The following is a 24,912-nucleotide window of genomic DNA, read 5'->3' on the forward strand; positions in this document are numbered from 1 at the left end:
GTCCGTGAGCCACAACTACTGAAGCCCGCGCGCCTGGAGCCCATGCTCTGCAACAAGAGAAGCCACCGCAATGAGAAGCCCGAGCACCGCAACAAAGACTAGCCCCCGCTCGCCACAACTAGAGAAAGCCCCCACGCAGCAATGAAGACCCAATGCAGCCAAAAATTAAATAAATGATAAATAAATTTAACAAAAAGCCAATGACTTGCCAAATCATATTTTCATTTTACTATAAATAACTCCTTACAAAATACACAAATTCTTTTGACTAGTAAAGCAGGATACATACACACACACACACACACACACACACACACAACATACACAAACACAGGAGGGGGGATAAGAGAGAGAGGTGGCGAAATGAGGGAGAAAGTTTTATTTTCTTAATAACGATATATATGTGTGTGTGTGTATACATACATATACATATATATATATATCACTCATTCAAAATTCAAATATGAAGCTTTTAACCAGAATATCATGGGTGGATTGGGAAGCCACTAGAGCCTTCTTCTGAAAGCAACTTAAATTCATATTCAATAGAGCATCTACGGCCTACCTTGCACTCCCAGGGAGAACTATATCTCTGACACATGACCCCACGGCAAACACTGGAATTGCAAGAGTGTCTTCCTTCAGTTTGACAGAATATATGCAGTTTTCAAATTTATGTTTTTCTTTAAGTTTTTAAATCTTCCTTGTTCTCATATTTTACTGCACTCCTATTATTGCACTACTAAGCAATTTTAAAAATATTTTAGAAATAATTTTATTTTTGAAATGTATTGCTTCTTCCATTTGACACTGACCGGATACCTGCTGTTATATGCCAGGTGTTGGTCTGCAGGCCAGTGCTAGTCTGGCACTCAAAGGACAGATCATCCCATGTAAAGGCAGAAAATGCAGGATTTTTTGTCACTCATTGATCTATTAAGGTGCATGAATTTACCTCTAGCCAATCATCTGAGTAGACCTTGAGACTAGAGTTAATACCGATTTTGATTTTGGGGTCAGGGGCAGGAAAAACAAATCTAGTGTTCACAAGCCCCCCAGGGTAATACCATGCAGGTGGCTAGAGCTTTTACGAAACATCAGAGCAGAGGCTGTCTGGGAAAGCAGAGATGGTGAAAGCAAAGAGGAACGCCCAGAAGACGATGAGAGGATACAAACAAACCCAATTCATTCTCTCTGCAGTGCCTCAAGGCCCTGTTTTTTTTTTTTTTTTTGTAAACCATATTTTTCACCTAAAAGAGCATGAAAATGCTTTATGGCATTTAAAGCAGCCAACATTTGTTTTGAAAAACCAGTGGCATCTAATTGTTTTTTATGCTCCTATAACTGTGCACAGTCTACAACACCGGTGGGAACAGGTCAGCAAGATCCAAATTCAGTTTTAGCCAAGCTTTTGATAGCACTTTCTCTGGCATTTTCATTGAGACAAACTAGGAGAGAGTGGAGACAAAAGAAGCCCTAAATCCTTGCATATATCCATATCATGTTAGGGAATTTCAAAAAATGGGAGCTAGCATATTAAATAAGAGTGATAAACATTAGTTGAGCACCTACTAGATGAGTACTTTTCAATATATTCCCATTTTTATGCCCATAACTACCCTGGGTTAAGGTTAAGGAAAGGTTAAGTACTATCTATATTTTACATGTAAGAAACCTGATAATCAGTGATGTTAAGTATACTACCAAGGTCGCCCAACCAGAGAATGATATAATTGGAGGTTGAAGTCACAAGTGACTTCAGAACGTGTTCCTTTGCAACACAATAGCAGTAAGATAAGAGCAAAGGAAAAGATGTTCAATTTTGCCATTGTGATGTGCTGGTTAGCATGAACATACTGCCCAAACTTTAAATGAAAAAATGCAAATTTAAATAGCACTACTTTTGCTCAGCATCACATTCTGAAAATACACATGACAAGCAGGCTTCTCATCACATACAATATTAGAAATCCAATTTTGAACTGAATTTCTATTTCAAAGATGGCAACTGGTAATACATATCTGTCTAGATAGTGGAGAGTAGCAGGACATCAGCTATAAAAACTATTCCTATCTTGTTTAAACATAGGCCTAACATAAGAACTTTGTTATGCTCACATTAAACATTCCATTTTGACATTAAGCAGAAGTTCATCAAAAAGAAATTTTAAAAAAGCTTTAGCAAAGCTGACTAAAAGCTTGTTTGCAATCATTTAGAGTAGGCTTTCTTGTGCCAATGTCATAATAGATCTCATTCTAGCATAAGGACTTCTGAAATGCAAATTTTCAGAAATAAATCTTAGCTCTAATTTACAGTTGTGTTGAAGTGAATGAATGCAATCACTTTTCAGCAAGTGAAAAAGCACTTTCGGCTGCTGCTGAAAAAATACAAGGTAACTGTGGGCTACATCAAAATCACCATTGTTACCAACTTTCTAGAGCTATCAGCTTGTCAAGGGGCACGGATATAAGAGAGAATTTAAGACTACTTTATCATGAATGTTCAGGGTAGAGACTAAATTTACTAACATGACTGGAAACCATTTTAAAACGTGGATTCTCAGCATTTAGTTTTCTACTGTAGAATAAACAGTTAAAGCGCAGTATTAACCTGTGTCCATGTAGTATCCTGAACAATTAAATACTTGACACTGTAAGTGAATGATTTATGAAAATATCCTTTAAAATTTTAAATATTTATTCTTAATTGAGATAAAATTGACATATAACATTATATTAGTTTTAGGTGTAAAAATACTCTTGTTTAATGTTTAGAGATCATTTTAGGCTACCATGCCATGATCAACATATTAAATTATTTCAGGCTGATTTTAGTTCATAAATTTAAATAACTCATAGTTCAATAAATAGTCCTCGTGGACTTCCACGACTCTGCAGACAAAGATAAGATATTCAACTACCCAAGTTTCCCACCCCATCCCCCCCTTTTTTTTTTTTTTTTTTTTTTGCGGTACGTGGGCGTCTCACTGTTGTGGCCTCTCCCGTTGCGCAGCAATAGGCTCCGGACGCGCAGGCTCAGCGGCCATGGCTCACGGGCCCAGCCGCTCCGCAGCATGTGGGATCTTCCCGGACCGGGGCACGAACCCGTGTCCCCTGCATCGGCAGGCAGACTCTCAACCACTGCGCCAACAGGGAAGTCCCCCCCCGCTAACTTTTTTTTGGATCACAAATAAATGTCATTAAAAATTGGAAGGATTTCTAAAGACTTCCTCCCTGGAGATGAAAGTATGTTCCTCACAACTGGGGGATCATATCCCCAGTTATATTATCACCCTGATATTCACAAGCTGGAGGGCACTGAGCTGATTACTGTGATTTCCTCATAAGAAACTCAGAACAGTTATGCCAGAGACATATGTGTTCCATGTAGATTACTGAAGAGCAAATGGAGCAAACTATTAGAAAAAATGATATGTAGGTTATATCCAATTGTATAACCTTAATTCTTACAAGTTCATTTTCTTAGTGCTATATTAGGAGTGAGTTGCTCTATGTTGTGAACATGCTTGTTTATAGACATCTCTAAATCATATTTGTGAATCATGTTATTGCAATCAAAATAAATTTAAGGATTATTGTTACTAAAGTATATGCTAACCGTTAATGCCTAATCATCTTCACTAAATATTGGCCTTGTACAAAAAATCAAGTTTCTACCTGAGACGAATGGAAATCTAGTTGCATATTTCACTACTACAAATAAGCCACAGGCCATTACTACATTTCTATATTTTGTTACATACTAATCCTGTAATAATGGACAGTAATATTAGCTTTTTGCATTCTAATGACCAGAGAGGTCATTTTCTGGTTGTTAAGGAGAGAATCAGGCCATTACATTTTAATGCATTTAGTCATTAACACATTTCTGCCTTTACACACGGTGTTTTTGTTGGCTTGATTTTGTGTGTCTCTTTCCCTTTAAGGTTCTATGCTTTCATATCTAGGTTGACTGATTCAATATTTTTCCATTTTTCTGAAATTTATTGACACAAAAAAGATAATCTTCAAATCAAGATAGAACTGGGCTTTCCCTCCTTAACTAGTAAATCTATCCTGCTGATCTCTCTCTCGCAGTTAATGGTATCACCTTCCTTAGAGTTGCTTACTATCAGAAGTACACTTGACTCGCCTTTCTCCCTTCTCTCTCCTTATTCAATCTTCATCAAATGCAGCTGTGATAGACATTATACTACATCAACCATTTTCCTTTTCAGGAATGAAGGACTTATTTCTGTTGCTACTAGGAATAATGCTGGAAAATGACTATTTGGTCAAGCCCTCTTTAGGCATGGCGCCTTGAGAGAAAAAACAAAAAAGCCTCACCCAAGGTCAAACCTCCTTCCACATATAGTCCACTTTCAATGATGGATCAGCACAGCAGCATAAAGGCCCAGTCCCCTTCTCCTAACTTGGGACAAGTCCAGAGGACCATCCCAGCTTCAGAGGGCCCAGTGAGTTGACTAAAAGCCTTCACTCCACCTGTCCGGAAACTCAACTTTGCCCTCTGGTCAGTATGTTTTCTCACCTTTTCCTTTCACAAGTGTTGATCACAACACATTCCCTAATAAATGTCCTATAAACTAATCTCCCATCTCAGAGTCTGATTCCCTGGAAACCCAAGCTGCTAGAGCATCATTTTCCATTGTTACTTTTCTTGAAACTTCATTTCTGTTTTTTTTAACCCACTATCACTGGCCTAGTTTGGTCTGCCCTTAATGTTCATTTAAGTGGTCAACCTTAACTTTTTGTTCCATGGCCAAAGAGGCATTCAAATTTAAACCTCCACATAGGTACGCCTGAAACATGATTGCAGTTCACTGCAGGCTCCTGTGATAATTCCAGTTCCATCCATTTCTCAAAATTTCTACCTACCAATTAATATGCCATGACACCTACTTTAGTATATGCCACATATGACTCAGTGCCCCATGAAAATCCCCTCTGCAGACAGTTCGCATTCACACCAGTGGTTTGCTATGACTTTTCCAGTGGGAATTCACTGCCATGGGAATCTGCCCTAAGAACAAACTTTAATCATTGAGGGAAAGGAGGTAGAGGATGTTTACCCCAATTTCTTTACCCTTCAGCCTGACAATTCTCTCAGAAAGCTCCCAGTGAGGTTCCCCAGGTCTCAGCAGTAATCTCATATCTAGCTCATTTTCTGACTTTTTCCCTTCAGCATCTTACTTCCCCATTTGGTCAGCGTGCTTCCTGTGATCACCTCTCAAGAAAACTACTTGCAATTAAACTCTTTTCTCAGGGTCTGCTTTTGGGAGAAGAGGCACAAACTAATACTGAGAACTAATCAACCAGAATATTGCTAAAGGCCCCTAAATGATCTCTCAGATCTATCCACCCTCTCTTGTACCTCCTATCCATTTTATATGTTACCTCCAGACTTTTCTTCCTAAAACTCAGTTGACTCATGCCCCTCAGACATCTTCAATGGCTCCAACTGCAGTAAGAAGTAAAACACAACTCTGTCCAGCAAAGTCTGCCTGTTTTTCTAACTGTATGTCACTCTGCATTGGCTACCACAAACACACACTCCAGACACACCCCTCTATTCATTATTTACAGAAAGTAACTTCTCTGTGTTTTCAATAAGGTTGTTTCCTCTGCTAGAATGTGCTCCCCACTGTATCGGCTGATAAATCCCAGTTCATCCTTTGAGGTCCAGATAAACCCATTATCCCCTAAGATGCCCTCTTGGACTCCCACTGTTAGGGTTAACGTTTCCCAATATCATGCTCTGCAGTGCCATGTTTAAACTCGTGGTACATCAGTGTGTACCTTGTATTGAGATGACTTATGGATATCTATTTCTATCACCAGATATGAATTCCTAGGAAGCAGGAACCATATGACATCTATCTTTGTATCCAGTGGTAATATTTGAAATAATTATCAAACCTATATTCCAGCTCTGACCAGTCAGGAAGGACACAGGATCCAAGTCCTGAGGCATGTGTTAACACTTTATTTGTTGCTGAATTGTTGGGAAGTCCGGGGGGGCCAAAGGGAGGGGCTGTGGTGGCTAGAGATCAAAAGTTACACCTAAGTGGAGCTCAAACAATTGAGTATTTGCCAACATATGAGGAAAAGCATCTGTGAAAATATTTTAACAAACAGAGCGTAATTGGTTAAAGATCAGCTTTGTTTATAACTACTGTATTTATCAAGACTTTCCAAATTATAGGCCTTTTGTAAATAATTGTTTATATAATTGAGGACAGAACTGAAAATGTGCACAAAGTTTTTTTCTTTTTAAGATGGATGATATACGATATACATAACCAGCACAAATAGGGACGTTCTCATATATGTATGAAAATTTTAGTCTAGTTTTCTTTATATTACAACAGATTAACAACTGTTCAGAAGCAATTACATTTACACTGCTTAAAATATTGTAGCAGCCTTCCAACAGTAATATCAATAAAAATGGACTTTGCCTTCTTTACAGGCTCAGCTTGTCCAAATCATAACGGCAACATTAATTCAAATTTAAGGGACCGCCCTGGGAAGAACAATCATGAACATGTCTTGCAAATATTTTTCAAAATTATGAAGCCTGCAAAAGCTCTTGTGTAGCCAGCAATATTTACCAATTCATCCTCACCTAACGATGTATCCTGAGTTGCCTTTAAGTTCCCCAAATTTCTTCTAAAGCCCTTCAAATCAGCATGCTAAGAGTGCTTATCTGATCAGTGAAAATACGTTTTGAAGTTTTATGGTCTCAGAAATGCTGCCAAAATCAACAAAAATGACTATACAAAGGTAAGATATATTAAATCTGATTATTTAATTCTTCTTAGCTCCCTTTCTATAACTTTAAGAGTCTGATTCATGGATCAGCAGCTCTGTTTTGCTTAAAGGAGTCATAAACACTCCTAATTCAACAATGTTCTACCATTTGAAGTTCCTCTTACGTTCCTTCTCACACACAGCAGACCTCACTGCCTTTTATAGAACAGGAAACTCAGATTTATTACTTATATAAAAAATAATAATGGCAATTTTGAATCACTTGCTACCCTTTACAGAAGACTAGTTAAAATTCCAGAACTAAGGAACATTAGGATTGTCATTTGATGATTAAAATGAAAACTGAAATTTACATTTCTATCCTGTGAATTACATTAAAAATGGCAAAAAATATGCTACTTTATTGAAATGCCTGGAATAAGCTCACTCTAGTTCAAAATCTACCTATCACATGGAGAAATGTTAACGGGCTTTGTAAAGCCAAATGTCTGAAAAGTGACAGGAAGATTTCACAAGATGCTAACAGCTATGACTATGGTGACATTTGAGGTCAAGCCAACTAGAAGTAGAGAGTGGGGATGGGCGGGTTGGCTCTTCACCCATAGTGTATTCTATTACAGTGGTGGTAACTGGATCACTGTGGTTGCCATTCTGAAATTTCCCTTCTGCTTGTTAACAGCACTGGCATTCAGCCTACTCTCTATGTACTTTCTTATTTGGAGCAGCTCTCTACACCTCCTATGCTAGGTACTGACCTTTTCCTAAAACATTCTTTTTTGAGGCAAGCAAGGATGAGGGGCTAGTACTTCCAGGCAGTACAAGATTGCTACTGGCTGTATGCTTTCTACATTTTTAAATTGTATCCATTTACCAACATTTTAATAATTTCCTCAGCAGGATCTAACCACCATGGGACACTGAATTCTCTCCCGAATAGAACAATTATTCCTTTGATGAATTACAGTCCCTCAGTTCTTCCCTGTTAGTCTTCTACACCTCTCACCTCCTCTCTCATCAAAAGCTTTGTAGGAATACCCCCACTCCCATTCCCAAGTAAGCAATTCTTTTCAGGGACCATCAGGCAATTTGCATAAATGAATGTTTTACTAGAGAGAAACAAAGAAAACTTCACATATACCAAAGCCTTTAACCTATTTTTCATGTTCAATTAAGTATATGCACATGTTTTTATAATACCTAGTCCTATAAAGAGATATTCTCATAGGACACTGTCTGGCTCATAAATTGATATAACTATTTGAAAGTGTTTATCACAATTTTAAATGTAAATGGCTTAACTAAATATTTCTACTTCCAGGAATTTGCCCCACAAATAAATATTAAAAAATGGACAAGAGAGTATAGCACTATAGACATAAAATGTATGCCCCAAAGCTCTGATTATTCAGAAAGGTAATGAGTGAAATAGAAAACTAAATTTCCCTCTGGGTTATCTATTAGACAGGGGAAATTTAAGTTACTTTTTTTTTTTAAGTTACTTTTTAATTTATTCTCATCACGCATCTTTCCCAGTATGGTAGTTAATAATATCTCATTACCAATTTTGTTACCTTTGAATACACCACGTTTCCAAGGACATACGTGTAGAATATAGAGTATTGCATTATCAGGGTCTATGGTGATGTGTAGGCAGGCGGACTCTCAACCATTGCACCACCAGGGAAGCCCTCCAGCTTTCTTTTGGTTTCCATTTGCATGGAATATCTTTTTCCATCCCCTTACTTTCAGTTTGTATGTGTCTCTAGGACTGAAGGGGGTCTCTTGTAGACAGCATATAAATGGGTCTTGTTTTGTATCCATTCAGCCAACCTGTGTCTTTTGGTGGGAGCATTTAGTCCATTTACATTTAAGGTAATTATCGATATGTATGTTCCTATTCCCATTTTCTTAATTGTTTCGGGTTCGGTCTTGTAGGTCTTTTCCTTCTCTTGTGTTTCTTGCCTAGAGAAGTTCCTTTAGCATTTGTTGTAAAGCTGGTTTGGTGGTGCTGAACTCTCTCAGCATTTGCTTGTCTGTAAAGGTTTTAAGTTCTCCATCAAATCTGAATGAGATCCTTGCTGGGTAGAGTAATCTTGGTTGCACGTTTTTCTCCTTTATCACTTTAAATATGTCCTGCCAGTCCCTTCTGGCTTGCAGAGTTTCTGCTTAAAGATCAGCTGTTAATCTTATGGGGATTCCCTTGTGTGTTATTTGTTGTTTTTCCCTTGCTGCTTTTAATATGTTTTCTTTGTATTTAATTTTTGAAAGTTTGATTAATATGTGTCTTGGCATATTTCTCCTTGGATTTATCCTGTATGGGACTCTCTGTGCTTCCTGGACTTGATTAACTATTTCCTTTCCCATATTAGGGAAGTTTTCAACTATAATCTCTTCAAATATTTTCTCAGTTCCTTTCTTTTTCTCTTCTTCTTCTGGGACCCCTATAATTCGAGTGTTGGTGCGTTTAATGTTGTCCCAGAGGTCTCTGAGACTGTCCTCAGTTCTTTTCATTCTTTTTTCTTTATTCTGCTCTGCAGTAGTTAATTCCACTATTTTACCTTCCAGGTCACTTATCCATTCTTCTGCCTCAGTTATTCTGCTATTGATCCCATCTAGAGTATTTTTAATTTCATATATTGTGTTGTTCATCACTGTTTGTTTGCTCTTTAGTTCTTCCAGGTCCTTGTCAAACGTTTCTTGTATTTTCTCCATTCTGTTTCCAAGATTTTGGATCATCTTTACCATCATTATTCTAAATTCTTTTTCAGGTAGACTGCCTATTTCCTCTTCATTTGTTAGGTCTGGTGGGTTTTTATCTTGCTCCTTCATCTGCTGTGTGTTTTTCTGTCTTCTCATTTTGCTTATCTTACTGTGTTTGGGGTCTCCTTTTTGCAGGCTGCAGGTTCGTAGTTCCTGTTGTTTTTGGTGTCTGTCCCCAGTGGCTAAAGTTGGTTCAGTGGGTTGTGTAGGCTTCCTGGTGGAGGGGACTAGTGCCTGTGTTCTGGTGGATGAGGCTGGATCTTGTCTTTCTGGTGGGCAGGTCCACGTCTGGTGGTGTGTTTTGGGGTGTCTGTGGACTTATTATGATTTTAGGCAGCCTCTCTGCTAATGGGTGGGGTTGTGTTCCTGTCTTGCTAGTTGTTTGGCACAGGGTGTCCAGCACTGTAGCTTGCTGGTTGCTGAGTGAAGCTGGGTCTTGGTGTTGAGATGGAGATCTCTGGGAGATTTTCCCCGTTTGATATTATGTGGAGCTGGGAGGTCTCTTGTGGACCAGTGTCCTGAAGTTGGCTCTCCCACCTCAGAGGCACAGCACTGACTCCTGGTTGTTGCACCAAGAGCCTTTCATCCACAGGGCTCAGAATAAAAGGGAGAAAAAGTAGAAAGAAAGAAAGAAAGAAAAAAAGGAGGGAGGGAGGGAGGGAGGAAGGAAGGAGGGAAGGAAGGAAAGAAAGAAAGAAGATCAAATAAAGTAAGATAAAATAAAATAAAGTTACTAAAATAAAAGAATAATTATTAAAAAAACAAAAACGGACGGATAGAACCCTAGGACAGATGGTGGAAGCCAAGCTATACAGACAAAATCTTACACAGAAGCATACACATACACACTCACAAAAAGAGGAAAAGGGAAAAAAATCATAAATATTGCTCTCAAAGTCCACCTCCTCAATTTGGGATGATTCGTTGTCTATTCAGGTATTCCACAGATGCAGGGTACAGCAAGCTGATTGTGGAGCTTTAATCTGCTGCTTCTGAGGCTGCTGGGAGAGATTTCCCTTTCTCTTCTTTGTTCTCACAGCTCCCCGGGCTCAGCTTTGGATTTGGCCCCGCCTCTGCATGTAGGTGGCCGGAGGGCGTCTGTTCTTCGCTCAGACAGGACTGCGTTAAAGGAGCAGCTACTTACGGGGCTGTGGTTCACTCAGGCCGGGGGGAGGGAGGGGTATGGAGTGCGGGGCGGCATGACGTTGCACCTGCCTGAGGCGCACCGTGCGTTCTCCTGGGGAAGTTGTCCATGCATCCCGGGACCCTGGCAGTGGCGGGCTGCACAGGCTCCCTGGAAGGGGGGTGTGGATAGTGACCTGTGCTTGCACACAGGCTTCTTAGCGGCGGCAGCAGCAGCCTTAACGTCTCATGCCCGTCTCTGGGGTCCAGCGCTTTTAGCCGCGGCTCGCGCCATCTCTGGAGCTCCTTTAAGCAGCACTCTTAATCCCCTCTCCTTGCGTACCAGGAAACGAAGAGGGAAGAAAAAGTCTCTTGCCTCTTCGGCAGGTCCAGACTTTTCCCCGGACTCCCTCCCGGCTAGCCGTGGTGCACTAACCCCCTGCAGTCTGTGTTCACGCCGCCAACCCGTCCTCTCCCTGCGCTCTGACCGAAGCCAGAGCCTCAGCTCGCAGCCCCGGCTGCCCCAGCGGGTGAGCAGACAAGCCTCTCAGGCTGGTGAGTGCTGGTTGGCACCGATCCTCTGTGCGGGAATCTCTCCGCTTTGCCCTCCGCACCCCTGTTGCTGTGCTCTCCTCCGCGGCTCCGAAGCTTCCCCCCTCTGCCACCTGCAGTCTCCGCCCGCGAAGGGGCTTCCTTGCTCGTGGGGTGGGGTGTTGCTAGAGAGCTACGAGAAAGGTCAAGTTGTGACAATGTGCTGGGGATGGGAATCGTGAGGAGAGCCATACTCAGTCTGCCTCTTCCTTTCTTTGCAAGGTTACAGTTTTCATAGCTACTGTGATTGCAAGATTGCAGAGCTGAGGAGAGGGGCATAGAAATGGGTCAAGTCAAAATGTCACAAATTACCCTGCTCTTACCAGGATTCAGAGTTTTTCTTGAGTAAATACTCCTCAGATTGTTTGAAATCTTTGTTTAATTTCAAGATTTAAAAGTTTTGACAAGTTTTGTCAGTGTTTTTATTGCTTCTAAGGAGGAACAGATTTATGAAACCCCTTGCTCCACCATTTTGGAAGTCCCAGGTCTCCTGTTTTCTTTATTGCATAACTATTTCCTACTCCTTGGTCACTTTGATAAAATGCCATAGCATTTTACCTGTATCTCAATTATATTCTCTGATTTTTTTATATTCTCTTTCTTGTTAGGGAAGTCTCAACCTTCTATTGCAAACTATTCTTGTAGCAATGAGATTAAATATATGTTAAAAGGCTTTTTAAAAAAATACAAAGTATCATAAAAATCAATACTAACAGCAATGAAAAACAGAACAAGGAAAAGACATGAAAAGAATATAGTGAGTCTGAGTTGTCAGCAGACTGTCAAAGTGCAGGTGTACAGCAAGCAGTCAAAAATGAGGGGCTGAAGCTAATACATCTTGAGTAAAAGTATGAATTTGGCATTTGTAACCAGTTGATAGTTTGAAGCCAAGAAACTGCCAAGTGGGATGTTGTACAGACATAAGAATGCTTTAGAAGGTGGAAACTTGAAAAGAAATGAGAAGGCTAGAGGAATAAAAGGACCAGATAAGTAACAATCCAGAAATAGCATGGAAATGAGGACTATAGAATGATGTAAAATAAAGGGTGAATAGTGTTAAGAAGGCAGACAGACAGTGCCAAACATTATAGGAGTTTTGAGGCAGATAACTTGGGAAAAGAACAAATTTTTCTTGACCAAAAGTTATGGGTGATCTTTGTGGCAGAAGTTTCAACAGAGTAGAGGAGATACAAATGGACCACCATGAAATAAGAAGTGATCATGTAAATATTGCTTTTTCAAGAAGTTTAGCAATCATGGAAAATATAGAGGGTAATAGTTGAAAGGCTATCGTTAGAGACGTTTTATCTTATAATGGAAAATCTTTGAGAATATTTATAGATTAAGAAAAATAATCCAACAATGAGGAAGGTATTGAAAGAGAGAGAAAGAGAGAGAGGGGTGAAAAGAATGAGAATCAGCCTTGAGTGCCCAGAGGCCAACTTCATTTTACACATTGAAGAATGAAGATGGAGAATCAGAAGCATTTCAGTAGTCTCAAAGGGAGTGCAAGATGAATCCTGACACTATAAAGCAAAGTTTCTCAGTCTAGCCTTTCTCCTTAGCAGCACCTCAGTTGTTTCTCAATAGAATTTCCATTGAAATACCAGCAATAAACTAAATATTATGAATGAAAAGAAAGGGCAAATTGGTAATGCTCATTAGTATATGCTGATTAAAAATAATGGTGATTTTCAAATTAAGAAAGGTGACACTTTATTCATAATATCTCTAGGGACAAATGTTTCTTCGGTCTTAAACATGTTTCTGTTCTTTTATAATTGTTGGTGCTATTTAAATATAGAAATATAGAAGAACTGGAATACATGAACAGTATTATTAATATCTTAATGAAATGACATTTAATTAATTTAATATGTAGTATCTTTAATTACAGAAAGGGCCTCACTGAAAACTTACACTCTAAAGGTAAAATTAACTAGATTCTTCAGTTTTATTTGTGTATCGAAACCATATAAATATAGACTTTGATTATTTCCTGTAAGTACAATTCTGCTATAAATAGAATTCCACTTCTACATTTAATTAGAAAAATATAGTTAATATAGCATAATTATTATTTTTAAAGGCCTACATTTTTTAAAAAATGCATTCATTCTGAAGAATAAAAGTTTTAAAAAGCTACAGACATCACCTCTGCCAAAACAACAAAATGAAATAACCAATGTTAAGAAATTAAGCAATTTTTTCTTTAACCTGTTTTCATCAAACTCATAAGACAGGATTTCTTGCTCACCAGAAAATTCTGGAAGGGGAAAGGGAGTGATGGAAAAATGATTTTTTTCCTTAGTTATAGCAAGTGCAAGTAGTCATGCTCTTTTCTTTTCTTTTCTTTCCTTCCTTCTTTCCCTCCTTCCTTCCTTCCTTTCTTCCTTCCATTTGAAAAGCCATCTATTATGTTTGTATCCGTTCATTAAACAAATCTTCCTTGAAAAACTATTATGTGCTTGATACTATGATTTATGCTAAGTACAAAAGTATGGATACGAGGGGCATGCCCCTTTTCTCACAGTTCATAATCTGGTGGAGAAGAATAATCTGGTGGAGAACAGGTAATAGCAATAGGATGTAATGTACATGATGGTGGGAAAAGTAAAAAAAAAAATGCTGTGGAAGCACATGAAAGGCATCTAATCCAGGTTTATGGGGATGTAGAAGAAGTCTTGGAAAAGTGGCATCTAAGCTTTGTCATAAAGAATGAAAAGGAGTTAGACATACACAGAGAAGTGGAAGACAGGGAATTGGATAGAGATTTCCAGGCAGTAGTAAAAGGAAATACTATATACAATGGCCTAAGTGTGGCTGGAGCCAGGAGTGCTAAGAGAGAAAGCTGAGCAGATAGGCTTTTGAAACACGTGAAAGCCACTTCAGGGAGCCTGGACTCAATCCTGAAGGCAAGAGATGACAGTGAAGAGTTTTAGCAGGGGAGTGAGAAGATGAGATTTTCATTCATAATATTCACTCTATTTGCAATCCAGTAAGGAAAGAAGAAGAAAATCAATGCACATATTTTTCAAGATTACCAAAAAAAGCAGAGGACAAACCCAGAGAATTTCTAAACTTCTGATGTACCCTCTAAAACTAGATTCAGGCATCTATGATGGACAGATATTTGAAGCTTCTTTGAGGATTCTATTGGGCACATAATTTGTAGATAAATATGGGAGTGGGGAGTAGAAAAATTTATTTTCAGATTTGCTTAAACAAATCAAGTGAGGAGGGCCAAGTACAAAACCTCATAAAAAATAAAGATGTAATTAATTATGCATTTCTTCACATTCCCACTATTATTCACACTGGTAAATGATAGGATACACTTTTGAAATTTCATGCCTGCAGATATCACATTACAATTTTAAAAGCTGTTTAAAAGTTTTTTAAAAAATATCTTTCATTGTCATGTACAATTTCTTCAAGTGAAAATACACATGACTCAAGTAAATTTTAATGTGTTTTATGATTATATACTAATATTTAGATATAAAACTTGTTTGGTGCTAATTCAACTTTATAATCAAAATGGCATTTTAAAAGCTGCTGGACTAATAGGAGAATTCTAACCATCTCCTTATGTCACACTGCTTCACCTAGTTAAGTAAAATTAAATGTTTTAAAATATCATATAATTCAATATACTCCTTCTGAAAACACTTTCATACCAAAAAAAAAAAAAACAAACCAAAATCTTACCTTAAATGTTAGGATGCTTGTTGTATAATTGGGCATCATTATGGGTTTATTTGTTATCTCCCCCACTTGATAGTCTACGGTGATGTGTTCCAAGGCCAGCGGTCTTTTTCCAATCCCTTTTATGTCAAAGATATGCTCCATACCATCCTACTTCATTTTGTAGAGTAAGTTTGCCCTGTGACAAATCAGCCAAATTTCAGCTCTATAGGAGCGACAGTTGGATGCCAACCATCTCTTCTATTTTAGTAATCTTGAATCTGATCGATGAAATGAGCTTTCAAGGAGGTGCTAGTCATTAGCTTTCCCAGTTTATACATAAATACTTCTACTGAACAAATAAAGATGAATTTCCTGTGAAAAGCTCTTCATTTCTTTTCACTTTCTCTAAGTGACAGTTTAATAGGCATTCTCATACATAGCAATTATATGCCTGTTTACATCCTTGTCAAAGAAATATGACTTAAGAAAATATTTTCTGAAGTACAAACTTCCTTACTGAATACAAAAAAAGCAATGATTTTACTTTGTTAAACATATTATGTAAAAATAATCTAGACATAAATATTGACAGCCTATGACATTGTGACTTTCAGAATATTTATCCCTCAAGTTACAACATTTATTAAAGTTTCAAGCAGAGTGAACACTAATGATCAAATTCATGGAAAATATAAGTTTTTAAAAAAATTTTTTTTAGTTTAATTTTATTTTTTTTAGACAGCAGGTTTTTATTAGTTACCCATTTCATACATATTAGTGTATATATGTCAATCCCAACCAATCTCCCAATTCATCACACCACCACCCCACACCCCCCAGAAAATATAACTTTTCTGCAAGAAAATTTATCACAAATTATATATGTTAACATCACACATTGGTTTATCGACATATTAAAGCTAGGGAAAAAAAATCAATGAGTTCATACCATAATCTCACATTCCAAAATAGGTTTGAATGTGAGAGGATAATTCACAGTCTCACTTGGTCCAACATGTAAAACAGGAGGTCCATAAAACCATTCTCCTTCTATAGTAACTTGACATTTCCATTCATTCTTTGTTTTATTATTCTAAAGCATGAAAATAAAGACAGAAAAATATCAGATAGAAAAATATCAGTGTAAAAAATTCAAAATTCCTTACAATTATATTACCTTCCTTGATGCTATTATCACCCACTAATAGCCAAGCTACAGCCAATCACTGTTCTTAGTGCCTATGAGCACATCTTAATCAAGTGTTAAGATCACAACTGAATGTGGAGCAGAGTGATCTGAGAGACCATGACTCTGCTTGGTTTGATGATAGGTTAAGGAAGTTAGAATTAATTTTTTAAGCAAAGAGATCCAGCAGGAGTGATTAATCAGGTGAGTAATATGATAACATTTATATTCAGGAATAAAACTGTGACATCAATATGGAGAAACAAATGGCCACACATAATGCAATTAGGAATTGGTAAGAGTTCAGATGAAAGGTTTGAAGGACTTTAATTGAGACAGTGGCAGTGGGAATGAAGAAAAGTACGAAAAAAAAAGTCTGTGCTTACTATTGGAATATTCTGGGTAAGGGCTTCAAATGCTGGTGTTTCAAAATCAAATCTGGCCTCTGGACATTCTTCATTTACCACACCTTCAATGCAATAGACATGCACATCATACCTTGATGTCAACAAGATTTTACAAGGGTAGTGTCCAGGACTGAGAGGAACAAATCGTAAAGGAACTGGAACAGATCCATCTGTAACTATCAAAACAATTAAAAAATGGTTTAATCATTTTTGATGGTATAAATCCTAAGATTCATTTTCAGGTACAGCAATATTTTTTTTTTGGATTTAATTGTATTATATAATCCAGAAGAGACTAGGTTATAGCAAGGTAACACATTACCCCTCAGTCTCCTGGGCATTACAAGCAAGTTTATTTTTTATTAATGACAAAATATATCCTGCATAGGTCAGAGGAAGGTTTGCTCCATAAAGCCACTGAGGGACCGAGGCACACCACTCCTTCTTCGTTTACAGGTCAGGGAAGAGTAACTGAAAGTTTGCTCAAGGGCTTTTTAGTGCTCAGCCCAAAGTTAACACACATCACAGTTAATTGGTCAGACCCAACCACAGGGTTCTTTCTCAGCTGACAGGGGCTGAGAACTGAGAGATATATGGAATATTTGGCAAGCAATATTATCTGCCACATTTCTATGACATAGAAATGCTCTGTCCCATAGCAATCAAAATAAGTTGCAACTTGACCAGCAGATAGAAATAATTTTTCATAGTTAATAACCAAGGGAAGCCAAAAGAGGCATGTCCAATGAATACTTCTCATATCACCTTGTTATACCATATACCTTAAGTTAATAGCTAATATCATTTCTTATGGTGGGCAGGCTGTCTATGCTGGTCCTTTCCTTCCAAGCAATACTACTTTTTCTCTGAAGGTCACCATTTTCTTACTCTCCAGGAAATGAGAAAATAGTTATAAAAATCTCTCAACCCTAAAATAGGATGCAGTATAATACTATAATAAAATTTCACTGCTAAAGCCAAAGTATTTAAGTTATAGATGAGAAACAAGTGCTAAAAAATGTTTAGAAGCCTAACTCTGTTCTAGGAAATTCTCCAAAACCAAGAAGACAAATCAAGCTTATCAACCAATGGATAAGACAAGTATTATGACATTAATTGGCTATAATTTTAATTCACTCACATTTAACACCTCAAATGTTAAAAATGGCAAACTTGTTTTCAAACATACTGAAGTCTATATGCCAAGAAGACCAGTCATTCTTGCAAGAACATTAACTGTTTTAAATCATTTTTAAAACATATTGAAGATGTGTATGTATGTGTTATATGTTCTGTTACACATTTTAAAAATATATTCATCATATATTATATAGAATGTATTATGTGTTGTATATGTCATATATTATGTATAATGTCGTAGTTATATGTTAAAAAACACTGACAGTGGATCACACTTGAAATCTATATTACATCTAACCAAAGTCCAAGATTCTCAGCTGGTCTAAGGAGGAAACAAAGGCTGTCAGAATGTTGTAATTTTTATTTCGTCCTTTTCAAGTACAAATCTAATTTTAGAATAATTTTTTTTTCTTGTCAAAAAGGACTCCAGGCACATTTTATCATCTGTTGTTCACTGATTCATTCACTTTCATTCTGAGAAAAGTATTTGAATTGTGGCAACACCATTAGAACAAAACAGGTGAGATAATTATTTGATTAAAATTTGTTGCTTTATTATCAGAAAGGAAGAAACCACATTTCTCTCTTGCATGAACAGATTGAAATGAAAATACTTAGATTAGGTAATTTAAATAAAATTAAACTTCTTAGAATACGAAATTTAATCAACTTAACAGTAATTTTTTTAACATCTTTATTGGAGTATAATTGCTTTACAACAGTAATTATTATTTTCATCATCAATAAAGAATAACTCTATTTCATGGTAAACAATAATTGAAATGCACAAGCTCAAGTAAAAAGCTTCTATCAAAAGCTTTATGTTATACACTATTTCCTTTTCCCTAAAAATATGCACTTCCTATTGATACTAAGTCTGAAAGTGAAAGCCAAGGACATTCTTCAGTGTACATTTTCCAACTCATGAAATGTTCCTGAGCAAAGACCCTAAGAAATAAGCCATGCAAGCCCCTCTCCCTTACAAGTCCAAAAAGAAATTCATCATAATAGTGGAATTCATGGAAATGATGGTTTTGTTGAAGATATATTGATAAAACAATATTTGTTTTACTTAAACATCTGAAATAATTTAATTAATTCATGCTAGGCAAAAAGAGTAGGAATATTATCATATATTACCAACATGAAGCTACTTGTGGATTAAGGTATTCATCACACAGTATCCGCATCACCTTAGATGTAAAATAGCAGAGGTAGAGACTTTTCATATTTAGAAACTTGGAAATTTTCCTGGCCACACTGTGCCACCTTAACATCATTCTCCTTTAAGGACATGTTTTCTCAAAGTCTTTTCCAATTCTGCTCTGTAGCAGATGTCATCCATGCCCTGCCATGTCCCCTTAGCATTTAATCCTCCCTGCGGGACAGTGGCTTTATGGAAAACAGCTCCTTTCTCCTTGAGGGCTTCCTCTAGTCATAGGAAGGTGCTTAACCCTCACATGTATCAGGCCAGAAGTGACAGTTAATGCCTGCAGTTGCAGTCCTCAACAAATAATGTATCAAACTGGTGGAAAAATAACCCAGCTTCTTTATCCTTGGGTTGGAATAACTCTGAGGTGAATTCTACACCAACTCACAGAGATTCCCCAGTGCAACTGAGCCCAAATTGCTCCCAGTGGCAACTGCTCATTAACACTCCCTGAATTGGCTTCCTCTCTTTACTGTCTCTCACTCTCTCACACTTCTACCTACGGTTCCTGAGATCACTTCTCAAACTACTTGCTCTCAAGACCTGGTCTCAGGGTCTGCTGTTGGGGATCCCCAACCTAACACATACCCTTAGACCAAGGAAAGAGAGCTTGCTGTCCTGGGCCTCATGCTTTCTAGAACCTTACTCTGAATCTCCTGTCATTGTCTCTCTGCATATGCAAGGAGGACATGGGCCCACTGGGACAGGCCTATGTTGAGAGCCCAGACCCATCCTTCTTCCAAGTTCATGGGATGTCACAATTCACAATCCAAAGTGCTGTGATCCCATTTCCAGTGCCTGCACAGAACTCTTCCCTATGTCAGTCCCCCTGTTGGAATACTCTTAGAATTGAAGAATTCTAAGTTAGAATAGCCACCTCTAACTAAGAGGTGGCTATTAACGGGAAGATGTCAACCAAGATTAATTATGTGGGCTGAGGTTCCTACAAATTTGTACACAATCCCTCTACAATACATGCTAGATGTGAAGGAAAAAAGAGAATGGGGTGGGCACATGCCCAGGGCCTAGCTATCCTGTGTTTTCATGTTCTAGTGCAAAACTCTGAGGAGGCCAAGAATTCTAAATTCAACTTTGGTCTTCTAGGTTGGTATAAAGCTTTATTTCTCAAGGTGGAATAAATAGATTATATTCTATTTAAAAATTTGTTAGTTTGATTTACCACTTTTAAAATTTAGATATATGGTATATGGGCTTCCCTTTGTACTTTTGACCTGGGCATTACAAATGTCAGGGACAATCTGGACCTGTCCCTTCCATCCTTACTCTACTAGATGTAGCTCACCTGGGGCCTTTTCTTTACAGGTGATCCCAGTAACTATGGGAGTTGCTAGGGTTCTGTAATTAAAGATAACCAAAGATATGTAAATTTACCAGATTATAGTTACTAAAGAAAATAAAGGAACATAAACAGAGAATCTCTCTAATGAAAAAATACTTAATTTTATATAACTTTAGCTACTGGAAGAAGTCAGTGTGACCTACTGTTTTTAAAATAACCCATAAAAATGGGCATCCAGCACATATGATCTAACAATCCCACTCCTGGGTATATATCTGGAGAAAACTGTAATTTGATACATGCACCCCAATGTTCATAGCAGCACTACTTACAATAGCCAAGACATGGAAGCAACCTAACTGTCCATTGACAGATGAATGGATAAAGAAGATGTAGTATATGTATACAATGGAATACTACTCAGCCATAAAAAAGAATGAAATAATGCCATTTGCAGCAACATGGATGGACCTAGAGATTATCATACTTAGTGAAGTAAGTCAGAGAAAGACAAATATCATATGATATCACTTATATGTGGAATCTAAAAAAAATTATACAAGTGAACTTATTTACAAAACATAAACAGACTCACAGACATAGAAAACAAACTTCTGGTTACCAAAAGGGAAATGTGGGGGAGGGATAAATTAGGAGTTTGGGATTAGCAGATACAAACTACTACACATAAAACTACTATACATAAAATAAATAAGCAACAAGGTCCTACTGTATAGCACAGGGAATTATATTCAGTATCTTGTAATCTTTTCAATGGAACAGGATAGAAAGCCCAGAGATAAACCCACGCATATATGGTCACCTTATTTTTGATAAAGGAGGCAGGAATGTACAGTGGAGAAAGGACAGCCTCTTCAATAAGTGGTGCTGGGAAAAATGGACAGCTACTTGTAAAAGTATGAGATTAGATCACTCCCTAACACCATACACAAAAATAAGCTCAAAATGGATTAAAGACCTAAATGTAAGGCCAGAAACTATCAAACTCTTAGAGGAAAACATAGGCAGAACACTCCATGACATAAATCACAGCAAGATCCTTTTTGACCCACCTCCTAGAGAAATGGAAATAAAAACAAAAATAAACAAATGGGACCTAATGAAACTTCAAGGCTTTTGCACAGCAAAGGAAACCATAAACAAGATCAAAAGACAACCCTCAGAATAGGAGAAAATATTTGCAAATGAAGCAACTGACAAAGGATTAATCTCCAAAATTTATAAGCAGCTCATGCAGCTCAATAACAAAAAAACAAACAACCCACTCCAAAAATGGGCGGAAGACCTAAATAGACATTTCTCCAAAGAAGATATACAGACTGCCAACAAAAACATGAAAGAATGCTCAACATCATTAATCATTAGAGAAATGCAAATCAAAACTACAATGAGATATCATCTCACACCAGTCAGAATGGCCATCATCAAAAAATCTAGAAACAATTAATGCTGGAGAGGGTGTGGAGAAAAGGGAACACTCTTGCACTGCTGGTGGGAATGTGAGTTGGTACAGCCACTATGGAGAACAGTATGGGGGGGTTCCTTAAAAAACTAAAAATAGAACTACCATATGACCCAGCAATCCCACTACTGGGCATATACCCTGAGAAAACCATAATTCAAAAAGAGTCATGTACCAAAATGTTCATTGCAGCTCTATTTACAATAGCCAGGAGATGAAACAACCTAAGTGTCCATCATCGGATGAATGGATAAAGAAGATGTGGCACATATATACAATGGAATATTACTCAGCCATAAAAAGAAATGAAATTGAGCTATTTGTAATGAGGTGGATAGCCCTAGAGTCTGTCATACAGAGTGAAGTAAGTCACAAAGAGAAAGGCAAATACTGTATGCTAACACATATATATGGAATTTAAGAAAAAAAAAATGTCATGAAGAACCTAGGGGTAAGACAGGAATAAAGACACAGACCTACTAGAGAATGGACTTGAGGATATGGGGAGGGGGAAGGGTAAGCTGTGACAAAGCGAGAGAAAGGCATGGACATATATACACTACCAAACGTAAGGTAGATAGCTAGTGGGAAGTAGCCGCATAGCACAGGGAGATCAGCTCGGTGCTTTGTGACCGCCTGGAGGGGTGGGATAGGGAGGGTGGGAGGGAGGGAGTTGCAAGAGGGAACAGATATGGGAACATATGTATATGTATAACTGATTCACTTTGTTATAAAGCAGAAACTAACACACCATTGTAAAGCAATTATACTCCAATAAAGATGTAAAAAAAAAAGAATATATAAAATATATATATAAAATGAATCACTTTGCTGTACACCTGAAACTAACACAAAATTGTAAATCAACTATACTTCAATATAAAAAAAAATTCAGTAAGAGAAAGAGCTTGGATTGAGGGGTGTCCATGGGTCACAGGGTTTCCAGGCATTCTCTCTATATAGAACATGCCCTTGTATTTCATGATTTTTTCTTGAAGCATGTATTGACGTTGTCAGGATGCCCTAAATTTCCTATATTCAGTCTTTTCCAACAAATTGCAAAATTTTGCTGTTAAAAAAAATGTGCAATTTCAGATCCTAGAATAGGTCATGGTTGGGACAATAAATCGATACTGCTGTTTTGGTCAGCTAAAACAGCATAACAAACTCTCCAAAACTTAGTGGTTAAAAAAAAAAACACACACACACCGTTTATTTGTTCATGATTCTGTGGCCTAACCTCATTTGGGAAAGTTTACCTGCTTCATGTGGTATTGGCTGGGCTCACTCATGCATTAGGACCTCAACTGGGAATTCTGTCCATGAGCTCTCTAACCTTCTATGAGATGAGCCCAACATTTTTCATACAGTACAGAAGAATGACCAGTAGCAAAAGAATGAGAGCCTTGTGCACAAATGGTTATCATATATCTGCTTCTTTCGAATTCCTTAACAATCCATTGGCCAAAGCAAGTCACATGGCCAAGACCAGGGAGCTGAGACCACATATAACATGTGTACAGGCAGATAGGATCCACCTGGGCTTTTACTGAAACAATCTACCATATCTTAACTCCAAAGCAAGATACATGCATTAAACTGGTGAGGTGAAAGATGCAGTCAACTAACAGTTAAAAGCTCTGTTTTCTAGTTTTAGTTCCTCTTCTACATCGTGTGATCTTGGGCAAACAACTTAGAGGTCTTTTTCAGAATTCAAGTTCTTAATCTGTTTAAATTAAGGAGTGAGATTTGATCAGTAGCTTTCAAACATTTTATTTTTTGGCTTGGTGGGGCGGGGCGGGGTGGGGAACGTATCTGAACAATACCTAAGACAGAATCTCAGTATATAAAACAAATTAAGCTAGAGTCAATCTGGTTGAAGTAAGACACTAGAAGCTCCGATTCACTTCCACAGCCTCCCTATAGACAAACCAAAGCACTTCAGAAGAATGTTACAGCTCTAAAGAATATAATTTGATTAACTGATCTCTTAGGTTTCTTTCTGCTTTAACATTCCATGATTATATGAAAGTACATCAGAAAAGTGGAAGAGACTAAGTAATACAGTAAATTGGTCATTATCTTCTATAGTTAATTATATAAGGATATTACTAGCAAACAATAGTCAGAAATCCTTAACTCAGAAAATGAGGTATCGGGAGAACGAATAAATTTATGATATGGATTCATTTATAAAATGAACTTATAATAAACAGATATTTGTTATAAATTAATGTATGAGTAATTATATTTTCAAATCATGTTTTAGCCTATTTGCTAATCCCACTTCCATCTACTACTGGAAAGATTTAGCGTAGATTTTTTTCCCATTACACAAGTAAAGGACCAAATCACTTGCCAGTTGGAATTTTACCCATTTTAGTTACTTTATTATGTTCTTTTCGGCACATGAGCATCTACCTCACAAATACTCTGGCAAAGTAAGTGATAGATTCATTGTGTGCTAACAAGTTCTCATTACTGAGTTTACTCATTTAATATCAAAATCATGAAGTGTGCCAAAAGACTTCATATAAAAAAGAAAAAAGTTCAGCAATTGCAATTTAAGAGTGTGCTTGATTTATTTTGTAAAATGTTTTCATTAGCATCATCCACTCAGGTAAAACCATTTTCTGAAATGGTTCACTGCTTAAATTGTCAAATTTAGTATACTATTCAATAAAATAACAATAATTTAAAATGATAGAAACCCATACTAATTACTGACAAATTCAATTTTTGAAATATTGGTTAAAATGGGTCTTATCACTTCAAAAGAGGCTGGCTGAATTACTTTTGCTTTTCTATCACCAGGAAGATCTAAAATAATATTTAAGGGTGAAAAGAAAGAGATAGGAAGAGAGAGGGAAAGGGGAAAAGGAAAAAAAAGAAGGGTGCTTCCCTGGTGGTGCAGTGGTTGAGAGTCCTCCTGCCGATGCAGGGGACACAGGTTCGTGCCCCGGTCCGGGAAGGTCCCACATGCCACGGAGCGGCTGGGCCCGTGAGCCATGGCCGCTGAGCCTGCCCGTCCGGAGCCTGTGCTCCGCAACGGAAGAGGCCACAACAGTGACAGGCCTGCGTATCGCAAAAAAAAAAAAAAAAAAGAAAGAAAGAAGAAGAAAGGAAGATGGAAGGAGGACAAAAATAAAGGAAAAAGGGAAGTTGGAATTGAGGAAGGAAAAAGAATGTTTGGGGGATGCTAAGAGAATGGCATGTGACCTTTCCTAATCA

The 24,912-nt window shown here is 37.5% G+C and overlaps 1 protein-coding gene across 1 annotated transcript in view; it reads right to left on the reverse strand.

The window, feature by feature from the left end:
- The window catches only part of CFAP47 (cilia and flagella associated protein 47), a 520,230-nt gene that overhangs the window by 134,603 nt on the left and 360,715 nt on the right, over positions 1-24,912 (reverse strand). Inside the window, 6 exon segments of the mRNA XM_067722746.1 lie at positions 8,364-8,451; positions 14,331-14,346; positions 14,966-15,123; positions 15,125-15,151; positions 15,905-16,048; positions 16,528-16,724. Of these exon segments, the coding sequence (XP_067578847.1) occupies positions 8,364-8,451; positions 14,331-14,346; positions 14,966-15,123; positions 15,125-15,151; positions 15,905-16,048; positions 16,528-16,724 (630 nt within the window).

The sequence above is a fragment of the Pseudorca crassidens genome, chromosome X (assembly GCF_039906515.1).
Source record: "Pseudorca crassidens isolate mPseCra1 chromosome X, mPseCra1.hap1, whole genome shotgun sequence".
NCBI classification, from domain to species: Eukaryota; Metazoa; Chordata; class Mammalia; order Artiodactyla; family Delphinidae; genus Pseudorca; species Pseudorca crassidens.